The following is a 20483-nucleotide window of genomic DNA, read 5'->3' on the forward strand; positions in this document are numbered from 1 at the left end:
TGAGGGGGTCGTGCCTTGCTAAAGGGAATCACAGCAGTGCTCAAGAGTTGAACTCTAAGAACCAGTCCACACTCTCTACTTTGGTCTGTTCAGGGAACCTCCTGTTCCAACACCAAGTCTCCACAGACTGAGCTCCTGCTGCCTCAGTGACAGTGTAGATAAGGTCAAGTCTACATCTCTTAACATCCTCCTAACAAGTTTGTGGAAACACACAAAAAGCTCTCACAAACAAATGCAGACAGAAACTCACACGTAATATATATATATATATATTTATTTTAAAAGCACTTTAACACAGCAATGTCCCCAAAGAGCCTCACACACAGTATTATCTTTCAGTTCTTAGAAACCTGACCCAACGTATGACCCTGTTGCTTCTGCTAACAAACTTAAATGAAATGGTGAACATGATAAACACATGCTAAACAAATAAAAAAACATTGTTATTGTTATATGGTTCCCAACACAATATTCTCTCATTATAATAATAATAATAATACATTTTATTTTTATAGCGCTTTTCTAAACCCAAAGACGCTTTACATTTGGGGAAGGGTAGACAAACAAGGACAGGCAATAAAACAACAAAACAAAAAATGGCTCATTAACATATCATTAGCTCTCTGCAATGTGTTTGAACCTATGGTTTGAACCCATAGGTGAAATGGTTAACGTATAATTCACTGGGTTAGGGTTGGCTTAAAGTCTGTTATGCTTAAAACTGTCACACTCAAATTTGATAGCAAAACTTCAAACTGCATTTGAAACGTCTCCCTTTGTTCCTTGCAACTTCAACTGACAAAATAGCCACTATCTTACAAATGTATACACCAGACCTCTTTTCTTTTGGTTGACCAATCAAATGCCTATTTATGATGGAGAAGGTGAAACATATTTTGGTTATCATTGTCATTCACATCCTGACCCCTTGTGCCTCAGAGTTTCTGACTTCATGCAACAACAATGTTTTGTTGTTTGATAGATAATTGCCACGATGATAACCCAACTATTAATAGCGTGTGTGTGTGTGTGTTTGCACGTTAGGGCATGCATGCGGACGTGACACCAGGCACAGGGCCTTTCATCACACCCTGGGGGAGACACCGCTGCCTCCCCCGTGGGCTGCTAACATGTATGATGGAAAGTGATATTATATTTAAATATCATTTTTTTTATATCATTAACATTTCGTTTTTTGAGCCACCAAATGTAGTATAGTTAAGATTGAAATTACAATCCAAGAGTGTAATAAAACAATATTTACATTTCAAATAGAATAATTATCGAATGGGGTTTGTCCTGTTCTTGAATATGAGTCTGAAGAAAGTGAAGAGCAAGAAAAGTTTTTTAAAAAACAAAAAGCTGCTCTAAAAGCACTTTTCAAACCAAATGTCAGAATAATAAAGATAAATACTAGTCTTTTACTGTTCAAACAGATCTTTAATTGCTTGTATTTTCACTATTTACCTGATGGAAGCAATAGATTTAGGCTCAAAAGCCTACAAACCATAAAAAACACATATATTACAGGATATGTACATAAAAAGCATACTGTACTGTATTATAATTATATATACGATGCTTTCAATGAAGCTGTGCAGCATCATGTTCTCATTGGCCTTGATATACAAAAACCAGCAGACTGATATTTGGTGATCCCACAGCACAGTGGGATATAAAGCCCGGCACACACACAGGTGTTTACAATCTGTCTGATTAGATCTCTGTTTAGGTTGAAGGTAAGAGGAGCCGTGCTGAAATGACAGTGGAGCACAGCCAGGAAACTGTAGAGAAGAGATGTAATCTGCCAAAAAGTGTGCCAGTACTATGAGTGTGCAGTCTTTAACAGATCCATTAAACAAAAAAGAAAAAGGCTTTTATTGTAGCTATTAGCCAGTCCATTAGATAACCGTTTGAAGTTAAAAAGGTCACTGTATTGATTGAAATAGTTAATGTTCAACACAGTCTAAGTTAAAATGCTCATTGGCTGCAGAGATGCATTTTGACAGTCTCAGTAATACATTCACGTGTTAATCACATTAACAATGGTTTTGTTTTATATAAATGTCCCAGTAATGTGTGCCAGCATGAATCGTAAGATTTAGCTGTGATGATCTGCACTTTAGGGAAACATTGCAGGGAGAAGAAGCTGCCACAGCTATAAGCCAAAGCAGAAACATTGAATGTCAAATTAAACGGGTTAAAAAAACCATGCTGATGTGTAAATATACATGAAACAAACAAAAAAGTGAGAGACACCCCTCCAGAGAAAACAGGAGCTAATTGAAGCTTGGCTGGTCGATGTCGGGGGGGACGGTGCAGCTCGTCAGGCTGGACAGGTAGAGAGCGGTAGCCATGGGAACAAGACCAGCCGACACCTTCAGGATGCTCAGCAGCCGCTTTGTAGCGTTGGTCACTCCGTCTGGTGTCTGGAGGGGAAAGCATCACACAGGAGTTTTAAAGAAACACTACGTTTTTTTTTATAGCATGCAGTCATACTGTTGTCATGGAAACATGTAGCTGGGTATAGTTTCTCTAAAGTAAGGATTGGATGCTTTTCTTTGTTGTATATGATAGTAAACTGAATATCATGGGGTTTTAAACTGTTGCTAAGACAAACGAAATATCTGGGGGAAATGATAACAGCCATCTCTCAATACTTTTTTTTTAATGAATCTAGAAAATGATATCCAGATTAATAGATGAAGACGATATTCCTAATTTGCGGCCCTAATAAAATAACTTTGTCTTCTTTAGTAACAACTAATAACAACTTTTTTTTACCGTCATACAGTATTTTATACCTGTTTACTTTATTCTCTTATTTTTTTATAACTATAATGATCATATAAAGATGTGCCTTTACCTCACTGGTTGGAGAAAAAGCTTCTTATATTCGTTAGCATAGCTAGCTAACCAGATGCTAATAACAACAAAGGTATTGACTGTATGATCAGTATGACAGATGAACAGATCGCCACTGGGCTTACAACTAAAGACACAGCCACGCAAAAACTGCGGCATGTGTACGGCTCCTTATGGGTACTGCAATTTTTGGAAGTGCCGGTGTTGTGTCAAATTATGCACCCCCATCATGAAAAGCCCCCCTTGTCACGGGAACGCGCATTTCTAAATGACACGTTTACACCTTAAAACGATGTTTAAAACAAAAAGTAAACGTTCAGGGTTTTTATTAATGGTAATTTTCAGACTGTGAGTTGTTTAGTGGTAGCTCATATAGTCTTGATTATTGTGGTTAAACTTTTCGCTCCGTATTTGATGGTAGTGGTGTCGAAATTCATTCGTCACTTCCTTTTCAGTTTTTTTAAATCTTTTTATTTTTTATTATTGTTACGTCCTGTCTGTATACACGTGCTTTAAAATGTATTGTTTAATTTTACATATTTGTCATATAATAATTAAAATATATGTTTACAAATGTTACATAGTCTTTGTCAGCATATATTTGTATATGACACTTTTATTTTGTAAGATAGCAAGGGGGGGCATATTGTGATAACCAGGCCTGTCATAAAATGCACCCCACCCAAAAAGATGTTTGTATTAATCCCACCCTCAAGCATTTTTTAGGGTATAGTTGTAGGACTAGTACCAATAAATGGAGCAAGTTTCATGAATGTGACACTTTTATTTTGTAAGATAGCAAGGGGGGGCATATTGTGATAACCAGGCCTGTCATAAAATGCACCCCACCCAAAAATATGTTTGTATTAGGCCCCGCTCACACGGGACCGTTTGCGTTTATGCACAGTATGCGTATTCAAAAAAGTCTTCCGTTCACATGCATTAGTTTCATTTAACGTGTCTGTTCAAACGAGGCCGCTGGAAACGCTGTAGTACATATGCCGGGACTGTAAGTGGCGCTGTAACTTCCGCCAAAATACACCAAAAGTAGCGAAGAAGAGCAGCCCAGCAGCCCCCGCCGCAATGTTGCCATGGCTACCCTTCTGTTCATGGCCCGCGGTGTATTTAGCAACATGTAGTTCATGTAATTCTCCATGTCCACTTGTTGCTGATGGTTGTGGTAGAGGAGCTGTATATTTTTGCACTAATATCTGTAGCATGGTCAGTAGCAGTAGCACTAGCAGTAGCTACTGACAGGAGGAAGTGTGTGGCGATTGCTGGTATTCAGCGGGATATAGTCATTTCCTCAGCATATGGATAAATGCAACGGGGAAGTTAACTGAAAGAAACCGAATCTGTGGATATTGCATCGACCGACGTCTCCGTGGAGAGGACCCGCTCAGAAAAGAGAGATATTCTCTACAAACACCGGGTGAGATCCTCCTTTGTCAATATAATGGATCAATGCATGAAATCTGACTCTGTTTATTTTGTTTAAGGAGTATATTGGGCGTTAACTATTCTGGTTTGCCTTTTATAATATTATTTCATTCAAGAACCCCTTGTGCGTTTAATTAACACAGCTATTTTTGATAGTTGCTACAGCAGTGAGCAGGAGAGGTGGGGAGAGGTGGGGCTATCGCAATTTTTTCAGGAAATATTCGTATAGAGGTGATTACACGGACTCGGTTGACCCCCCAGAGCGTTTCGTTTGCAAATCTATCCACCTTGGGACCCGTTATCGTTTGTGGGGTCAGTTTCTATCGGCCTCGTGTAAATAATAGGGCTATACGCAAGAGAAACTATGCAGATCCAAGCAGTTTTCTCCTCGTGTAAACGGCGCCTTAATCCCACCCTCAAGCATTTTTTAGGGTATAGTTGTAGGACTAGTACCAATGAATGGAGCAAGTTTCATGAATGTGACACTTTTATTTTGTAAGATAGCAAGGGGGGGGCATATTGTGATAACCAGGCCTGTCATAAAATGCACCCCACCCAAAAAGATGTTTGTATTAATCCCACCCTCAAGCATTTTTTAGGGTATAGTTGTAGGACTAGTACCAATGAATGGAGCAAGTTTCATGAATGTGACACTTTTATTATGTAAAATAGCAAGGGGTGCATAACGTGGCAAAAATATGCTGACAAAGACTATGTAACATTTGTAAACATATATTTTGATTATTATATGACAAATATGTAAAATTAAACAATACATTGTAAAGCACGTGTACACAGACAAGACCTAACAATAATAAGAAGAAAAAAAAAAGATTACAAAAAAAAAAAAACTGGAAAGGAAGTGACGAATGAATTTCGACACCACTACCATCAAATACGGAGCGAAAAGTTTAACCACAAGAATAAAGACTATATGAGCTACCACTAAACAACTCACAGTCTGAAAATTACCATTAATAAAAACCCTGAACGTTTACTTTTCGTTTTAAACATCGTTTTAAGGTGTAAACGTGTCATTTAGAAATGCGCGTTCCCGTGACAAGGGGGGCATTTCATGATGGGGGTGCATAATTTGACACAACACCGGAATGGAGCGGCGTTCTGGTGCTCTCCGTCAGAACTGCACCCCTGTCTGTCAGACGAGACATATACCACGTGATGACACGTTACCCCTAGATTCCACCGGGTCCGTCTGCGCCGCGTTGCGGTTTTGGTCCGGCCTCCTCCGGCGTCATACCCTACCAGGCGCGTTTCAGAAGCATTTCAGAAGCGGAGCGTCTTGCCTGCCGGCTCGCAGTTTTTGTTGATTTGGGCATATTTCCTGGACAGGCTACTTTGTACAGACAAAGTTAATAATAACTGTAATATTCCAGTTATAAACGACATGAATCAAAGATGTGTTGCTGTATTTTAGTGGTAAAAAATGCATTCATCATCATAATTATTCTATATATATAATTTACACAGTGCCTGTAAACCGGAGGAGAACGCTGGCATTTCTCCTCCTACTTGAAAGACTACGGAGGGATAGGGTCTGCAAAATTAGTTTGTGTGTGTGTATATATCTATATATATATGCTATATATGCTCTGAAAGTTCCACTTCTTGCCTGCCTGACCTTACGTTACGGCTGCGCCGCGACAAAAATAGGATTCGATCCTAATTTTAGAGGAGCCCTGCACCGAGCCGCTTCTGGGACGCTTCTGGGACGCTTCTGAGCCGTAACGCGCCGCGTGTGGTGGAATAACACCCATTGACTAGAGTGGCCGCGGTCGCCGTGAGCACCGCGGCGCAGCCGTAACGCGCCCGTAACGCGCCGCAGACGGACCCGGTGGAATCTAGGGGTTAGGCTCGTGTTGTGTTCAAGGACCCTGACAGGAAAAACAGGCACTCGCTTGTTTAATTTTTTTGCGGTCTAGATTTCTTTAATTTTTTTCTTTTTTGCGTGTGTTTATAAATTACCTCGAGGGCCGTACCAAATGGTCTCGCGGGCCGTATACGGCCCGGGGGCCGGAGGTTCCCCACCCCTGGTTTAAACCATCATAAATCTTTGTGTGAAAGGTTGATTCAAACCTGATCCTCTGCAAACAGCAAGGGGCAGTGCAGCGCTGCAGCCAGCTTCCTGACAGCGTCCAGCCGCTCGGTCGGCACCGACGCGTTACGAGCTACAAGAGACAGATTCATGAGAGAGCGGCGGGTCAGACTGAGACACAGAAAGGCCGCTCGTTTAAGAAACAACCAGGGAGGCATGAGGTACATATAATAGTGATAGATGTATGCTTCATGTTAAAATATTTTGTTCCTGTTTTGCCCAACTTAAATTTGATTCAAGAAGCTGAAGAGAGTAGGAAAACACTTCTACTAAGAACTGAACCCGTCGACGTACCATTAGTAACCATGAAGCAGACTTTTCCAAGGAAATATCCAGGGTCCAAATATTTCAGGGAAGCTTCTGCTGACTGGAAACTATAAGAAGACAAAATCATACATGTAAAACTATTAGTTATTATATCATCTATTCAGGGTTCATACAGCTTTTAACAAGTAAAATTCAGCCTTTTCAAGGTACATTTACAGACAATTGAAGCCTTTATCTTATCATTGAAATGACTTTAAGGCCCCATTTACACGGGAACGCAAACGAAAATGAACCGAAAGTATTCCGTTCACACGCAATCGGCTCAATTAACGTGTCCGTTCACACGAGACCGCTCGAAAGCGCTGGAGACGCTGTAGTACATATGCCGGGCGTGTAAGTGGCGCTGTACTTCTGCCACAAAATACACCAAAAGCAGCGAAGAAGACTTCCCGAGCATGGTTGCCCTACTGTTTATTCTCCACGGTGGATTTAGCAGCAGAGGTGGGGAGAGGCAGGGCTCTGGCTGTATCTCTTTTTCTCCCTCCCCGAGGCAAGCGTGTGCTCCTGCTGTATTTCTCCCCGGTAGTCCACCAGCAGATGAAAAACACCCACCTCTCCGCCTCTTCCAAGGGACGAGGGGACCGTGCGGCCGGAGTTTCTCCACAGCAGCTGATCTCTCTCTCCTGTCCGATAAGACTTCACTCGCGTTTATGTCCATATCGATCAAATCTAGCTGGAGGCTCCTGCTGGGTGCACTGTCCTGCGAGATACCGGGACCTGGCTCGAAACACTCGGTTGTTGTTGTTGTTGGCGAAACACATCAGCAATGACGCGGGTGACACAGGGGTGAGCAGGAGAGGTGGGGAGAGGCGGGGATATGGCGTATAGGGTGTTTGACCCCCCAGAGTGTTCCGTCCACAGATCTATCCACCTTAGGACCCGTTATCGTTTGAGGGGTCCGTTTCCACGGTTTCGTTACGGCCTCGTGTGAACGAACGGGCTATACGAAAGAGAAAAGTAGCAGATACAACCCGTTTCGTTCCCCTGTAAACAGCGCCTAAATGCCATTGAGAGAAATTAAGTATCCACAGCAATCAATGTGTGTTACCACTTTGATTACTTTCTTAGCTTTTCATATTCACTTTGATTGTATGTTTTGATCGTGATTAATTAATGCTTAGCCAGTTCTTTGTCTGGTTTGGGACGCCAGGAGACAACAAACACATATTGGACTGTTTTATTGTATTTAATTAAAGACCTTTAACCTTGAAAACATAATGGTACAAGATATTTTTCCTCTGTGTTGAGGTGATTCAAATATAAATATGGGAGGATGTGAAAGTTACCTGAGCTCTGAGGTCAGGTTGATGATAAACACGACCAGGTCTATCCTCGGTCGGCTATCCTCATTCTCCTTGGGCAGAGGCAGAGTCTTAGCTAGTCTCCTGATGGGTAAAATATGAATATGTTCACCTTTATGTAGCAAACAGAGGCTAAATCATACAGATGTTTATGATGTGTTCATGTCATCAGACAATTCAGGTCGGGTGTATGAGGGTTTAAAAAATACAATGCATTGACAATAAACAAAACATTAGCATATACAAAAAATTAAAAATAATAATAAGGGTTAGAAGATGGTGGTTCCAGTTGTGTGATTACTGACAATTTCCTGTGACGGACAGCTGAGCTGAGTAGTACTCACACATTCACAGTGACGGCGGTCTCCTCCACCAGACCGTCTGCTAAACTCTGCTGAAACTGCTCCTCACTCTCCACCAGCTGGAGGACAAACAAACCATGTCAGCACAAAGCTGGATGATCTGACACTGTGATTCAAATTAAAGCAGCACAGGATTTACTGAAGATGTCCTTCAATATGTACTTGAATATGTTGTTGAAATTAACTCAATAGCCTATAATATACTTCAATAGCCGCGTTCACACCAAGTACTTTCCTGTACTTAGTTCCGGCACTAAGAGCCCTGGCGCTTTTAACCCCAGGGTACTTAGTACAGATTGCGTTCACACCGGAGTACTTTTCCCTGAGGGAAGATTACAAGTACAGTAGGTGGCGGTAAGCACCTTAAAGTTGTTTGCAACCCGCTACAAAACAAGAGAAGAAGAAAAACTGATACAGGATCTGTTTAATCGCCATGTCGGTTTTCTTTATTGCACTCTCAAGACATAACATTAAATAGAAATATTTTAAATGTAACTAAAGTGTCAGTTGTACATGTCAGTAAACATTGTCAATATAAAATAAAGTGTCAGTTGTACTATATAATAACAGTAATAACAATATAAAATAAACTCCCAGGTGTAGGGAGTCTCAGCAGCAAACCCACCTTTATTATATATCTTCCTGAGACCCACTGCATCCGTCTGCCATAAACACTATGCAAACATACATGTTAGTTTTGGCCCATAGTGGACTCCATGTTGTGTTGTGTGAAATGGGGGGGGAATTAAAAGTTTAGGTCAAATAATATTTAAAATTATATAAATTGTCATATTTGTGTATGTGCCCCTGCCATTCCCCCACAAGGTTGCAACATTGATGATAAATAAATGACAAATAAAGCTTTGCCAGTTTATAACCGATGAAACATGATGGTATCAGAATAATCACTTACATGTGATGTATAGGATGCTACACAGGTCACAAAAGATAAAGTGTCAGGAGAAATAAGCTTAATCGCCATGTCGGTTTTCTTTATTGCACTCTCAAGACATAACATTAAATAGAATAATTTTAAATGTAAATAAAGTGTCAGTTGTACATGTCAGTAAACATTATATATAAAATAAAGTCATAACAGTAATAACAATATAAAATAAACTGTCCCAGGTGTAGGGATATTCTCAGCAGCATGCACACCTTAGTGCAACGTTGTGTGTCGTGTGTCAGTATTTACAAAAACTATACCAAATAAACTGTTATTAAATGCAGTTTGTCGCTCATCCTGCCGCTGCGCCGACGCTTCCTCATGGCGCAGCGCCCACACTTCATCCTGGTGCTGCTGGCGCTCCATCTGCTGCTTGAACACTTCTGCCTGGCGCTCCATCGAGGTGAGCATCTTGTCCTCCGTTTCCTGGGCCTTGGTGAACAGCACCATCTGATCTCCACGCAGCGACTCATTCACCACGGCACGCCGGTCCTCCAACGCCTGGGCGGTGTCAAAGAAATTCGCATCCCGTGTCCGCTTTCCTAAGAGGGGAAAATAAGCAATATACAATATACAAGTTTAGTCGCCATGTAGTTTTACAACATACTAGGAATGTGTTTTTTGTATTTTCACAAATAGAATTAAGGTTTCACAAATCTGAAACTGTGTTATAAAGAATGTTTAGACCCTCTGGGATAATCCAGTCCAAATAAATCGGCTATGCAGCGATTTAAGAGGTTCAAACACGGAGGATTGTTCCTTTTTGAAGAGCGCTTCATGTATGCTTGAACTTTGTTTAATGTTGTTGAGGCAAGTTAAACATAAAATATGATGAATATTATGAAATAAACATGATTGTGAACATCAGTTCGATGCGTAACGTTCTTTCAAGACAAAGTTACAGTGTGTGTGTACTGTGTGCTCGGGGCCGGTGTTAGCCTATTATGGCTAGCATGGCTAGCTTGATCTACTGAGCAAATAAAAGTACATCTGAGACCATTATTGTGCAGATTAAAACCCCAGTGCATGTAGTTGATTTTACCTTCGTCGTGGTCGTCATCGTTGGCCACTGAATCCGCCGTTTGTAGTCCTGCCTGAGTTTCTTTATTTTTAGCCGTGGGGCTGTGCATATTCCCAGGTCGAGTGAAAGCTACTGAACTGGCTTCAGTGCATTCCCTGGGTCGCGTCCTCTGCGTAGATCTCCAGAAGCGCCGACACCTCCTCATCATTTCTTGATGCTTGCCATAACTGCTTTCAAAAACAAACACAACGCACGGAGCGTTGTGTTTTTGTAGCGAGGAAAAACAATGGCGTCTTCACACAACATTTTCAGAGTTGTACGGGCGTGGTTTGCAATTCGCCCAGCCAATCAGCACTGGGGCACTTTTGGAGCTCTTTTCACCCACAGAAAAGTACGCTCTCTGAGCTGGCTCTAAAAATGGGGGTAAAAGTACCCGAGATTAAGTACGATTTTTGGTGTGAACGCGACATAAGGGGTACTCACGGAACTAAAACGCGAAAAGTACGGTGAAAGTACTCCGGTGTGAACGCGGCTATTAGGTGCTGGTACTTTGCTTCAGTTTATGCATTGTGTGTAACTTTAATTCTACTATAATTTAAAGACACCATTTTTGTATTCATCTGACAGAGAATACATCTTCATCAGATATCATGTAAAGGTTGTCAGATTCTGCTCACATCAAGAACAATATTAAAATGTAACACATTATTGCATAGGAGTGCTGACTAGGGCTGCACGATTTTGGGGAAAAAATCTAATTGCGATTTTTCTGACAAATATTGCGATTGCGATTCCATTTGCGATATTTGTTTTTAAGCGACCCAACGGAAGTTCATTGTAAAATGCGACCATATCTCCGGCTAGGAAGGTCGCATCAACATGCTCCCGTCTCTAGCCCACCCGCAGCCCGAGCTACGAGTGAAATAACTAAACTTACATGAAACTTCCGTTGGGTTGCTTTAAAGTCAAGCTTCAGTTTAAGATTCACCCTGTAATAGAAACATGTGATGGAGCATCACTAACCTGACTCAGATGGTTTGTTTCACCAAACCATCTAGGAAAGCTCCATTGGAAGCCATTTGGAAAGGCACTTTCAAAAATACTTGGCAGGTGATTGGATCAATCTGTCTATCACCTTCTATCATGGGCCACTTCTGATTGGTTAACAATGGCTGGTACATGTGGAGCACAGCGCTTCTGATTGGTGTGGATGACTGACACACAAGAACAAAAAATGTAAAAAAAAAAGTTTTAAAAATAAAAATGTTAAAACAAATCGCATCATTTCAAATCGCGATTAATTAATCGTTCAGCCCTAGTGCTGACCCCGGCGTTTGGAAACACTTCTTTAAGGAACGTGTTTTTTTTTAATTGCTCTTAACATCCCGATAGCAATGAATATCTTAAGTGCTTTGACAAAAGATCCATAAAAAAATGTCATCTGTGGAAGCCGTAGTACTGTAAAAAGCACGACCAATCATTTTAGCCGGCCCGGCTAAAATAACTGGATGGCCTACCTGCCTGTCAGCCTTCCATCTGTGCACAAACTTATCTCGTGCCCTCATTGGTCATGTGCGCGTTCGTGTGTGTTGGAGGAGGGGCTCTATAAGGAAGTGGCAGATTTTCTCCGGTTGTGTATTTTCAAATTCTAGCACACTCGAGCTGGTCTCTCCAAAATTACCTACTATCCCACCTTTAAAGTACCAAAAGTAAAAGTACTCTTTATGCTCATACTCATATCACTTCATATACTGATTGATTCAGTTCAGCAATTTTTAAAATAAAATATTTATTTTCAGATTTCACTTCTTTACATATTTTGATATTTTAATCCTTATTTTTTTTTCAGTTGCAGATTTTACGTTTTCAGATTCAAAACAATAATTTTTTCAGTTTCAAATCTTGTTTTTTCAGGTTTCACATTGCTTTTCACCTTCAGATCGTTTTTCACTTTCAGATCTTTTTTTTCTCGCTTTCAGATCTTTTTTTTTCGCTTTCAAACTTTTGGCCCTGATGTTGCTTGGGGGGCGGGGCTTACCAAAGAGTAGTTTGGCATCCTGAGTGGCAGGCCTCCCTCTGTCATGTTGCCTTCATGGATGTTAGGTAGCGCGAGAAATATAACTCAACACTTTCTATACACAATACTCCCGTGATTGGTGGTAAACAAAACTGATACCAGCGTCAAAGTTCCGTTAAGCGAGCTGTTGAGCATCGTAGTTGGCAACAATCAAGGTATAAGAGCAATAAACTGTGCTAGAATGTGAAATTACGTATCCGCAATCAAGCGTTGTCCTTCCCCACTTCCACGTAGCTCCATGAACGCAGCATAGTATTGACTTGGTTTTTGCGATCAGAATCAGAATCAGAATCCCTTTATTAGTCCCACAGGGGATACATTTACATTGTGTGACGGCCCCTGAGCCTGTGTGCAGGTGTGTTTGAAGGTCTTATGATGGGGTGGAGCTGAAGAGGCCAATCAGCGCGATCACGGACACCTGGCCGGAGCCGAGGTGCCATTAAGCCCAGCTGCCCGGAGTCACACGGCGGTCCTCACTCTCTCCAAGGCGGCTGCAGGAGGACTAACACAGCGATCCTCTCCCCTCGTCCATCCATCTCTGCATTTAATGAACAACCACAATAAATGTGCCGTGGATTTTGGAAACTCGTGTGCATCTCTTTGTCTTTCCGTTGTGGCCTACGAGCCGGTCATAACAATTGTTACAGCAGATAAGAGCTTACACATCACTGTACATCACTTACACATCACTCTACACTGTATACCAAGGCAGGTTTGCCATCACTTACTGTACGGAGGCTCAGTCAATAGGCGCGTTCACACCAAGTACTTTGCCGTATTCAGTGCCCCAGGGCATTTAGTACAGATCGCGTTCACACCGGAGTACTTTTCCCTGAGGGAAGATTACGCAAATGAGCCGCTGACGTCACTTCGTCTTCTTCTGCTTTGGGTTTACTGGCAGGCCGCAAACAACTTCACGGCGTATACTGCCACCCGGAGTACCCGGCCGGAAGTCCCCGGAGTTGGGGACTGGCTTCAGTAGAAGCTGCTGGGACTCCCAGCAGCTTCTACTGAAGCTTTCCGAGTAAATCGCCAGAATGCCGACACCTCCTCATCTCCACCGCTCCCATGTTTTATTTTGTGTTGCCATAAGTTAGTCTCTCTGCGTTTGTGCACTGGGCGAATGCTAATGCTATTAATGCTAATGCCAGGATAATACAATGGCGGCTCTACAAAACATTTCAGAGTTGTACGGGGCGTGGTTTGCAATTTGCCCAGCCAATCAGAACTGGGGCACTTTTTTCCCCCAGGAAAGTACCATCTCTCAGCAGGCACTAAAAATGGGGGTAAAAGTTCCCGAGATTAAGTGCTCTTTTTGGTGTGAACGCGACATAAGGGGTACTAACGGAACTAAACGCGAAAAGTACGGTGAAAAGTACTCCGGTGTGAACGCGGCTATTGGTACACGTTTATTTATAAAGCCATGTTGGGTAAACTCCCGTATTACATCTGTTCACTGATAACACAGAGAGTTGCAAGCAGCTATTGTCTGAGATCGCATGATGTAGTATTGTTACATGTGCCAAGAGCAAGGACTGTCTTAGGTAAGACAGCTTTTATGTGCACAGCGCCACTTGCTTGGAACAGTCTACAGCTAAAATTGAAACTGAGCAATTTTATTCCTCTGAATGTTTTTAAAGCAAGTCTAAATGAAATGCTCATTGAAACTATGGGTATTTGTAAATGTCGATAAGTATGTAAATGTGCTTGTAAATATGTTGTATGATATCCTCTATTGTTTTATGTTGTTTTATGTTTCATGTGGAACCTAATTGCTGCAGGTCTCCCTTGAAAAAGAGATCTATGATCTCAAGGGACAATCTGGATAAATAAAGGTTTGAAATGAAATGAAGAGCCAAAGACAGCTTAATGTTACCTAAAGTATGCATAAAAAAAGTATTAAAGATTACAAAAAGAAATTATATATTTTTTTAAAGTTACACATTTGACATAATACACACCCTATAACAGTTCTGCGGATTTAGCAGCCAGGTATATATTGCACAGTTTTTAACGGTATATATATATATTGCACATATTGCAAATATTGCACATAGTTGGTATTTATCAACAAGAGGTGTTATAGTCTGTGTTGTTTTGTGCGGGGTCTACTAGGGGCTGTGCTGGTTGTATAGTCTGACCGCTGCAGGAAGGAAGGACCTGCGGTATCTCTCCGTGAGACAGCGGGGGATGTGCGTCAGGTCCACCAGAACAACCTGCTGGCTCGTTGCGGATACGTAATTTCACATTCTAGCACAGTTTATTGCGCTTATACCTTGATTGTTGCCAACTACGATGCTCAACAGCTCGCTTAACGGAACTTTGACGCTGGTATCAGTTTTGTTTACCACCAATCACGGGAGTATTGTGTATAGAAAGTATTGAGTTGAGAAAAAAAGATCTGAAAGCGGAAAAAAAAGATCTGAAAGTGAAAAACGATCTGAAGGTGAAAAGCAATGTGAAACCTGAAAAAACAAGATTTGAAACTGAAAAAATAATTGTTTTGAATCTGAAAACGAAAAATCTGCAACTGAAAAAAATAAGGATTCAAATATCAAAAGATGTATAAAAGTGAAATCTGAAAATAAATATTTTATTCAAAGAAATTGCTGAACTGAATCAAAATAATATTCAACCTGAAAAATGATTTCAAATACTTATTTTTATTTTGAATACATCATTGTATTTTTCAAAGTTCAGGATAAAAACTTGAACTTTCAAATAAATTGTATTTTTTTGAATGATCAAAACTTATGACGTAAGAGCCAGCATGCAGGACCGGGATTCTGGGATTTGTAGTCTTTCTAGTTGCGTATTTTTCATAGTCTTATATTTCAACAGTTTTACGACAAACTGTGACTTTTTTGACATGGAAATTATTTGTTAAGATTGACAAACATCATATGTGTAATTCGTGGCACAATTCAAACGGGATCGAAAGATAATCTTTCTCTCTCCATTGACTTCAATACATATTTTTTCCGAAATAAGGTCCCATGGGTCGGAAGTAGATGGGCGGGACTTCGCCTCTCCCCTGACTATAGGCTTGTTTGAGACGAGCGAGACCTGCGCAGACCTGCGCAATTGCGATCAACGTCTTGCTAGTGCGTTGCATGATGGTTAGTCATTTTGTCCGACTTGCTTTGGAGGCTCGCCAACATGAGACGTTGAAATCTCGCGGGACAAAGACGCCCGCAGACTTGAGAGCGAGGCGCGGCGAGGCGGCGCAGTTTCTCTCCACGGGCTGCGGAAGCGAAATGCTTGATGGGAAACGACTCGCTGGTATCTCGAGCTGAGCGCTCATTGGTGGGTTTTACCCCGTGCTGGTGATAAAACTCTCCATTGGCTCGGCAAAAGTTTGTTGTTGTTTTGTGTCAGTTTTACGTCGCCACTTCCATTCACATTTTTCATCATTGTTCCACAATGTTTATCATCATGAAATTAATATTTATATATTTTATACTATACTTGCACTGCTTACCGTTTTCATACTTTATATATCTTAGCATATTCATACACACTGTTAACACTGTTCATACTGCTCATAGGCTACTGTGTATATCTAGTGTATTCATACCCCTCACTGTTTATTCATCATTCAATTCATTCTATATTTTATTCTGTAGATTGTGTACATTACTTTTCACTTTACTGCTTTTTGCACTCCTGGTTAGAAGCTAAACTGCATTTCGTTGTCTCAGTACCTGTAATCTGTGCAATAACAATAAAGTTGAATCAGGTTGTTGAGCAGGAACAAATGTATTTACTTAGTACATATCTGACATTAACGATTAAACACATTTTTGCATTCTTTATAAATGCAAACCGAGTCAAGCAGACTCCGGAGGTGGCGGTATGCACCTTAAAGTTGTTTGCAATCCGCCAAAAAAACGAGAGAAGAAGAAGAAGAGGAAGAAGCCGACTCCGAGCTGTCCGACTTCAGGCGAGCTTTTTGAGACCTCCCCCGGCTGCGATCGGCTATTCTCGTCTACTTTCGAGGCGAGCCGCAGCTCGTCTCAAACAAGCCTTATTATACCTTATAATGGCGCGTTTCCACTACAGCGCGCAGCCCGGTTTAAGAGGGCTGTGACGTCAGCGGCCCGTCTTTGGTTGCGTTTCCACTTGGCCTAGTACCGGCCGGCGGGTCCTAATTCACAGTTTTTCTGGCCTCATAAAATCGTGGGTCCAGGGCCAGAGACAACGAGGCTGAGTCGGGCTGAGTATGCTAAACTAGAGAGAGCGTCGCTGGCAAGGGGGCTACAACTACAACAAGATGGACATATTTGACCGTGATTTAATTGTAATACACGTTTCAAAATGATGCCGAAGTAACAACATACTGATACCGGTTAGTAAAAACCATGAATTAATGCTTTGTCAAGTTTGCAGACAGACGGCAGGGGAAAAACCTTTTAAAATGCTTGTTTTCTAAATGGAGATTGGCTAAGCTAACGCAGTATATGCTCCGACCGTCCACACTCACAACAACGGCCTATACAGACATAAATAAAGCAGCGACTGTATTCACCATGACACAGGCAGTCTGTGGTTTGTACTTGTTTAACTTTTGTCTAGTTTCTGAACATATATGAGGAGCTGTGAGCTCTGAGTGCTAACAGCTAACGGCTGTGTTGTTTTTCTGGGGTCCTCTGAAGATCACGTCACGGCTCCGCCTACACTGCGTTACTATAGATACTGCCCCAGTTCCTAAACTGTAATGGAAATGCGCCATAAAGTGAGCCAGTCCTAACGAGGCCCAGCCATACCGAGCGGGGCCGAGCGAGGCCGTGTAGTGGAAACGCGCCATCTGTGTGCTTTGTTTGGATAAAGTTAGGTTTTATTAGGTAAGGCATAACAAAAACAAACAATCATTAACAGTAAATGTGCATTTGATTAGGGGTAAATGACTGTTAAACAGAGGTGTCATGCTTTTCCGGTTATTACCCGTCCCCTTGTGTGTTATGAAGGTTTTTATGCATGTAAACGGTGTGCAGAGTCAAAACCCTCAAAGTACACCCTGTAGCGAGTAAAACTCTAACACAGAAAATACCTCCCCAAAACGCCTCGTTGGAGATACGTCATTGTCCATTTGATTCTTCCCGGAACGAAATGGACCAATCCGTGGAGCCGTTACGTTAAGCCCCCACTGATTGGTCCAAATTGACCAATCCACGGACTTCCTCACACACACATCTGTGTGCAGGGAGCAGGGAGCTCTGCTGATTTCTCCTCCCTGGCTGCAGGCTGATAACAGACAGTTGGGATCGCGGCAAAATTCTCTCTGCAGACCCATTCTCACAGCGTTTATCTATGGGCTCAGAACAGTCTCATAATACACACATGCACACAGAAGGATTCACACTTGTATTTCATGATCCGCAAAAGGATTCACACTTGTATTTCCGGATCCACACTTGTGTTTTTCAATGCACACACAAATGTGTTCCGTTTCATATACATGTAAATAAATCCAAATACAGAAAAAAGTTTTACATATGTATTTTTGATCCTCACATATTTGTTTTCCGTTTAAATCCCCTGAACCTGCAAACACAAACCGCTTTCTGTGCATGGATCGCTGTGCATTCGTGTGTGGGTTTTTTGAGACTCCCCTGACGGTCACCCGATTCGTACTTGTAATTTTTTCTATCTATAGCCAATCAGATGTCTCCTTCATTCTAAGCCAATCACATGAACGCGTCCCCACGGGTATGATTTATTGCGTTCATGACACTTCATATACGCATTTTGCGCTGTCCGGAGCCGGGTTTCCGCGGACAGAATTTATTTTACCGGACAAATTTGAAACTTACCGGTGTTTCAATAAGAAGAAGAAGAAGAAGAAGAAGAAGAAGAAGAAGAAGAAGAAGAAGAAGAAGAAGAAGAAGAATTGTGTAGCAGAGTTTCCGTTAGCAGGTAATTACCGGACTATGACCGGATATGGCTAATAACACGGGAGTAAGGATCATCTATTTTCCTCTCTCCCTCCCTCTCTCCTGACAGCCCGTCAGTTTCTCATGCAGCTCGCTAAAACTTCACTCGCGTTTATGTCCATATCGATCAGATCCAGCTCTCCTGATCGGCCTTTATAGAGAGCACCGATCAAACTATTAAGAGTGAATATCGGCCGATAATGACCGGCGGGGCTCCCCCCCGTTGACAGTTCACTGTCTAGCACTGGCTTCGTAGTGCACTGATCGATTAGGCTAAGCTAACCTGTAGCTGCTCCCAGTCCCTCCACACTCACAACAACTTCATACAGACATCAATAAAGCAGCTGTATTCGCCATACAGGAAACACACATTTAAAACGGTTTTGCCTGCCGTTTTTGTGTACACAAGCATTCATTAATGGTTCGGAAAGTGGCGCTGTACCTTAATAATATAAAAGATTGTATTTGCGTGCATTTACTGTTCGGAAAGTGGCAATGTACGGAAAGTGGCAAGGTACTGAGAGTGGAGGTGTCCTGAGATTAGCGCCTGCAGGCAGGCTCCATGGACCTGTCAGCTCCGGACAGCGCAAAATGCGTACATGAAGCGCTACGTCATGAATGCAAGAAATCTACCCTCGTGGGGGCGTGCTCATGTGATTGGCTTATAATTGAGGAGACATCTGATTGGCTATAGATAGAAAAAGAAAAAAGTACGAATCGGGTCACCGTCAGGGGAGTCTCAAAAAACCCACACACGAATTCACAGCGATCCATGCACAGAAAGCGGTTTGTGTTTGCAGGTTCAGAGGTTTTAAACGGAAAACAAATATGTGAGGATCAAAAATACATATGTAAAACTTTTTTCTGTATTTGGATTTTATTTACATGTATATGAAACGGAACACATTTGTGTGTGCATTGACAAACACAAGTGTGAATCCGGAAATACAAGTGTGAATCCTTTTGCGGATCATGAAATACAAGTGTGAATCCTTCTGTGTGCATGTGTGTATTATGAGACTGTTCTGAGCCCATATTTATCAACCTTTTTCTTACTCAATATCAAGCCACACTTATTGTTTTTACTTCGACTGTGAGTTTGTGTGTGCTCAGGATGAGTTTGGCTGTGTTTCGCTATGTATGCTAAACAAGGAAACCACACCTCCACGGAGCTCAGCGCGATTCACAACGTCCCGACCAATCAGAGCACACAGGGAGGGTGGGGGCTGGAGCTTTTGGAGCTACAACGAGCCGTTAAAGGCAGAGAGTGAAATTCAGTGAATACACGTAGTTTACAGAGATGCTGTATGAGAAACCAATGTGATTTTGGAAAAATGCACAGTATAAATCTATTTTAGTATACCTCAACAATGGAATTATGATCAGTGGAAATGGCCATGACACCTCTCCTTTAAGTCTCCTGTAATCGCGAGCAACTAAAACACAACATCGCACTATCTCTGTAAAGTTTAACATTTAAAGCTATAATAAAACGCAAACTCACCAGGATGTTCGCTGCGTTCAAACCAGGCAGCTTACTAAAGGGCTTCAGCAAAGACATCCTGATGTAAACACTCAAAACAATCCCCGTTCTGAAGAAAATGTTGTAAACAAATCCTCTCTGCTCATTTCATACTCACTCGCGCTTCTTTTCTGAACGTGCGTCTGACATCACGTTTTTCTCCTGACGTCATCACGCTCTCCCTCCACAGGCAGTAGCTTTGCGCCCCCTGCAGGCTGCCGGGGGTTTCACAGTTCACCCGTCATGAAGCATCGTAAATACAGACTGTACTCCTGGAGCAAAACGCTGCATCAGGAATTTAGGAATTTAATGCAGCTGTTAACAAATATCTGTTAAAAATGATACATTTGAATTCATATTTATTTAAAAAGCTTTAGTTAATACATACCTCAGATATGTATTTCATATTTTAGTACACAATATGACCAACTACTGTGTTATTATGCATGTTATGGATTAAGCCACTGAGCAGTACATTATTGTAAATAAGGTCCAAAGTTGCTGGCTGCAACATTAGCAACGCTTAGACCATATTTTGAATCCAATATTATGTAAATAGGCAGTTTTGCATACTTT

At 41.7% G+C, this 20483-nt stretch overlaps 1 protein-coding gene across 1 annotated transcript; it reads right to left on the bottom strand.

Annotated features, from left to right (window-relative positions):
* Nucleotides 1-271: 271 nt before the first annotated feature.
* Nucleotides 272-20029, bottom strand: pane1 (proliferation associated nuclear element). The gene is made up of 6 exons (XM_034129275.1): nt 19890-20029; nt 8391-8467; nt 8032-8130; nt 6713-6792; nt 6400-6491; nt 272-2429 (listed from the first exon to the last, which is right to left on the bottom strand). The coding sequence occupies exons 1-6, from the start codon at nt 19944-19946 to the stop codon at nt 2280-2282; spliced, it is 555 nt and encodes a 184-aa protein (XP_033985166.1). The 5' UTR covers nt 19947-20029; the 3' UTR covers nt 272-2279.
* Between the last annotated feature and the right edge of the window lie 454 nt (nt 20030-20483).

Source organism: Trematomus bernacchii, unplaced genomic scaffold, assembly GCF_902827165.1.
Source record: "Trematomus bernacchii unplaced genomic scaffold, fTreBer1.1, whole genome shotgun sequence".
Classification (NCBI taxonomy): Eukaryota; Metazoa; Chordata; class Actinopteri; order Perciformes; family Nototheniidae; genus Trematomus; species Trematomus bernacchii.

Bases quoted from the DNA above. Each gene is read 5' to 3' on its own strand.
- pane1 (XM_034129275.1), bottom strand. From the start codon at position 19,946: ATGTCTTTGCTGAAGCCCTTTAGTAAGCTGCCTGGTTTGAACGCAGCG. The intron at 8,468-19,889 runs GTGAGTTTGCGT...TTTGTCCTCCAG, and splicing joins TGAACGCAGCGAACATCCTG to CTGGTGGAGAGTGAGGAGCA. The intron at 6,793-8,031 runs GTAACTTTCACA...GTCTTCTTATAG, and splicing joins AACCTGACCTCAGAGCTCAG to TTTCCAGTCAGCAGAAGCTT.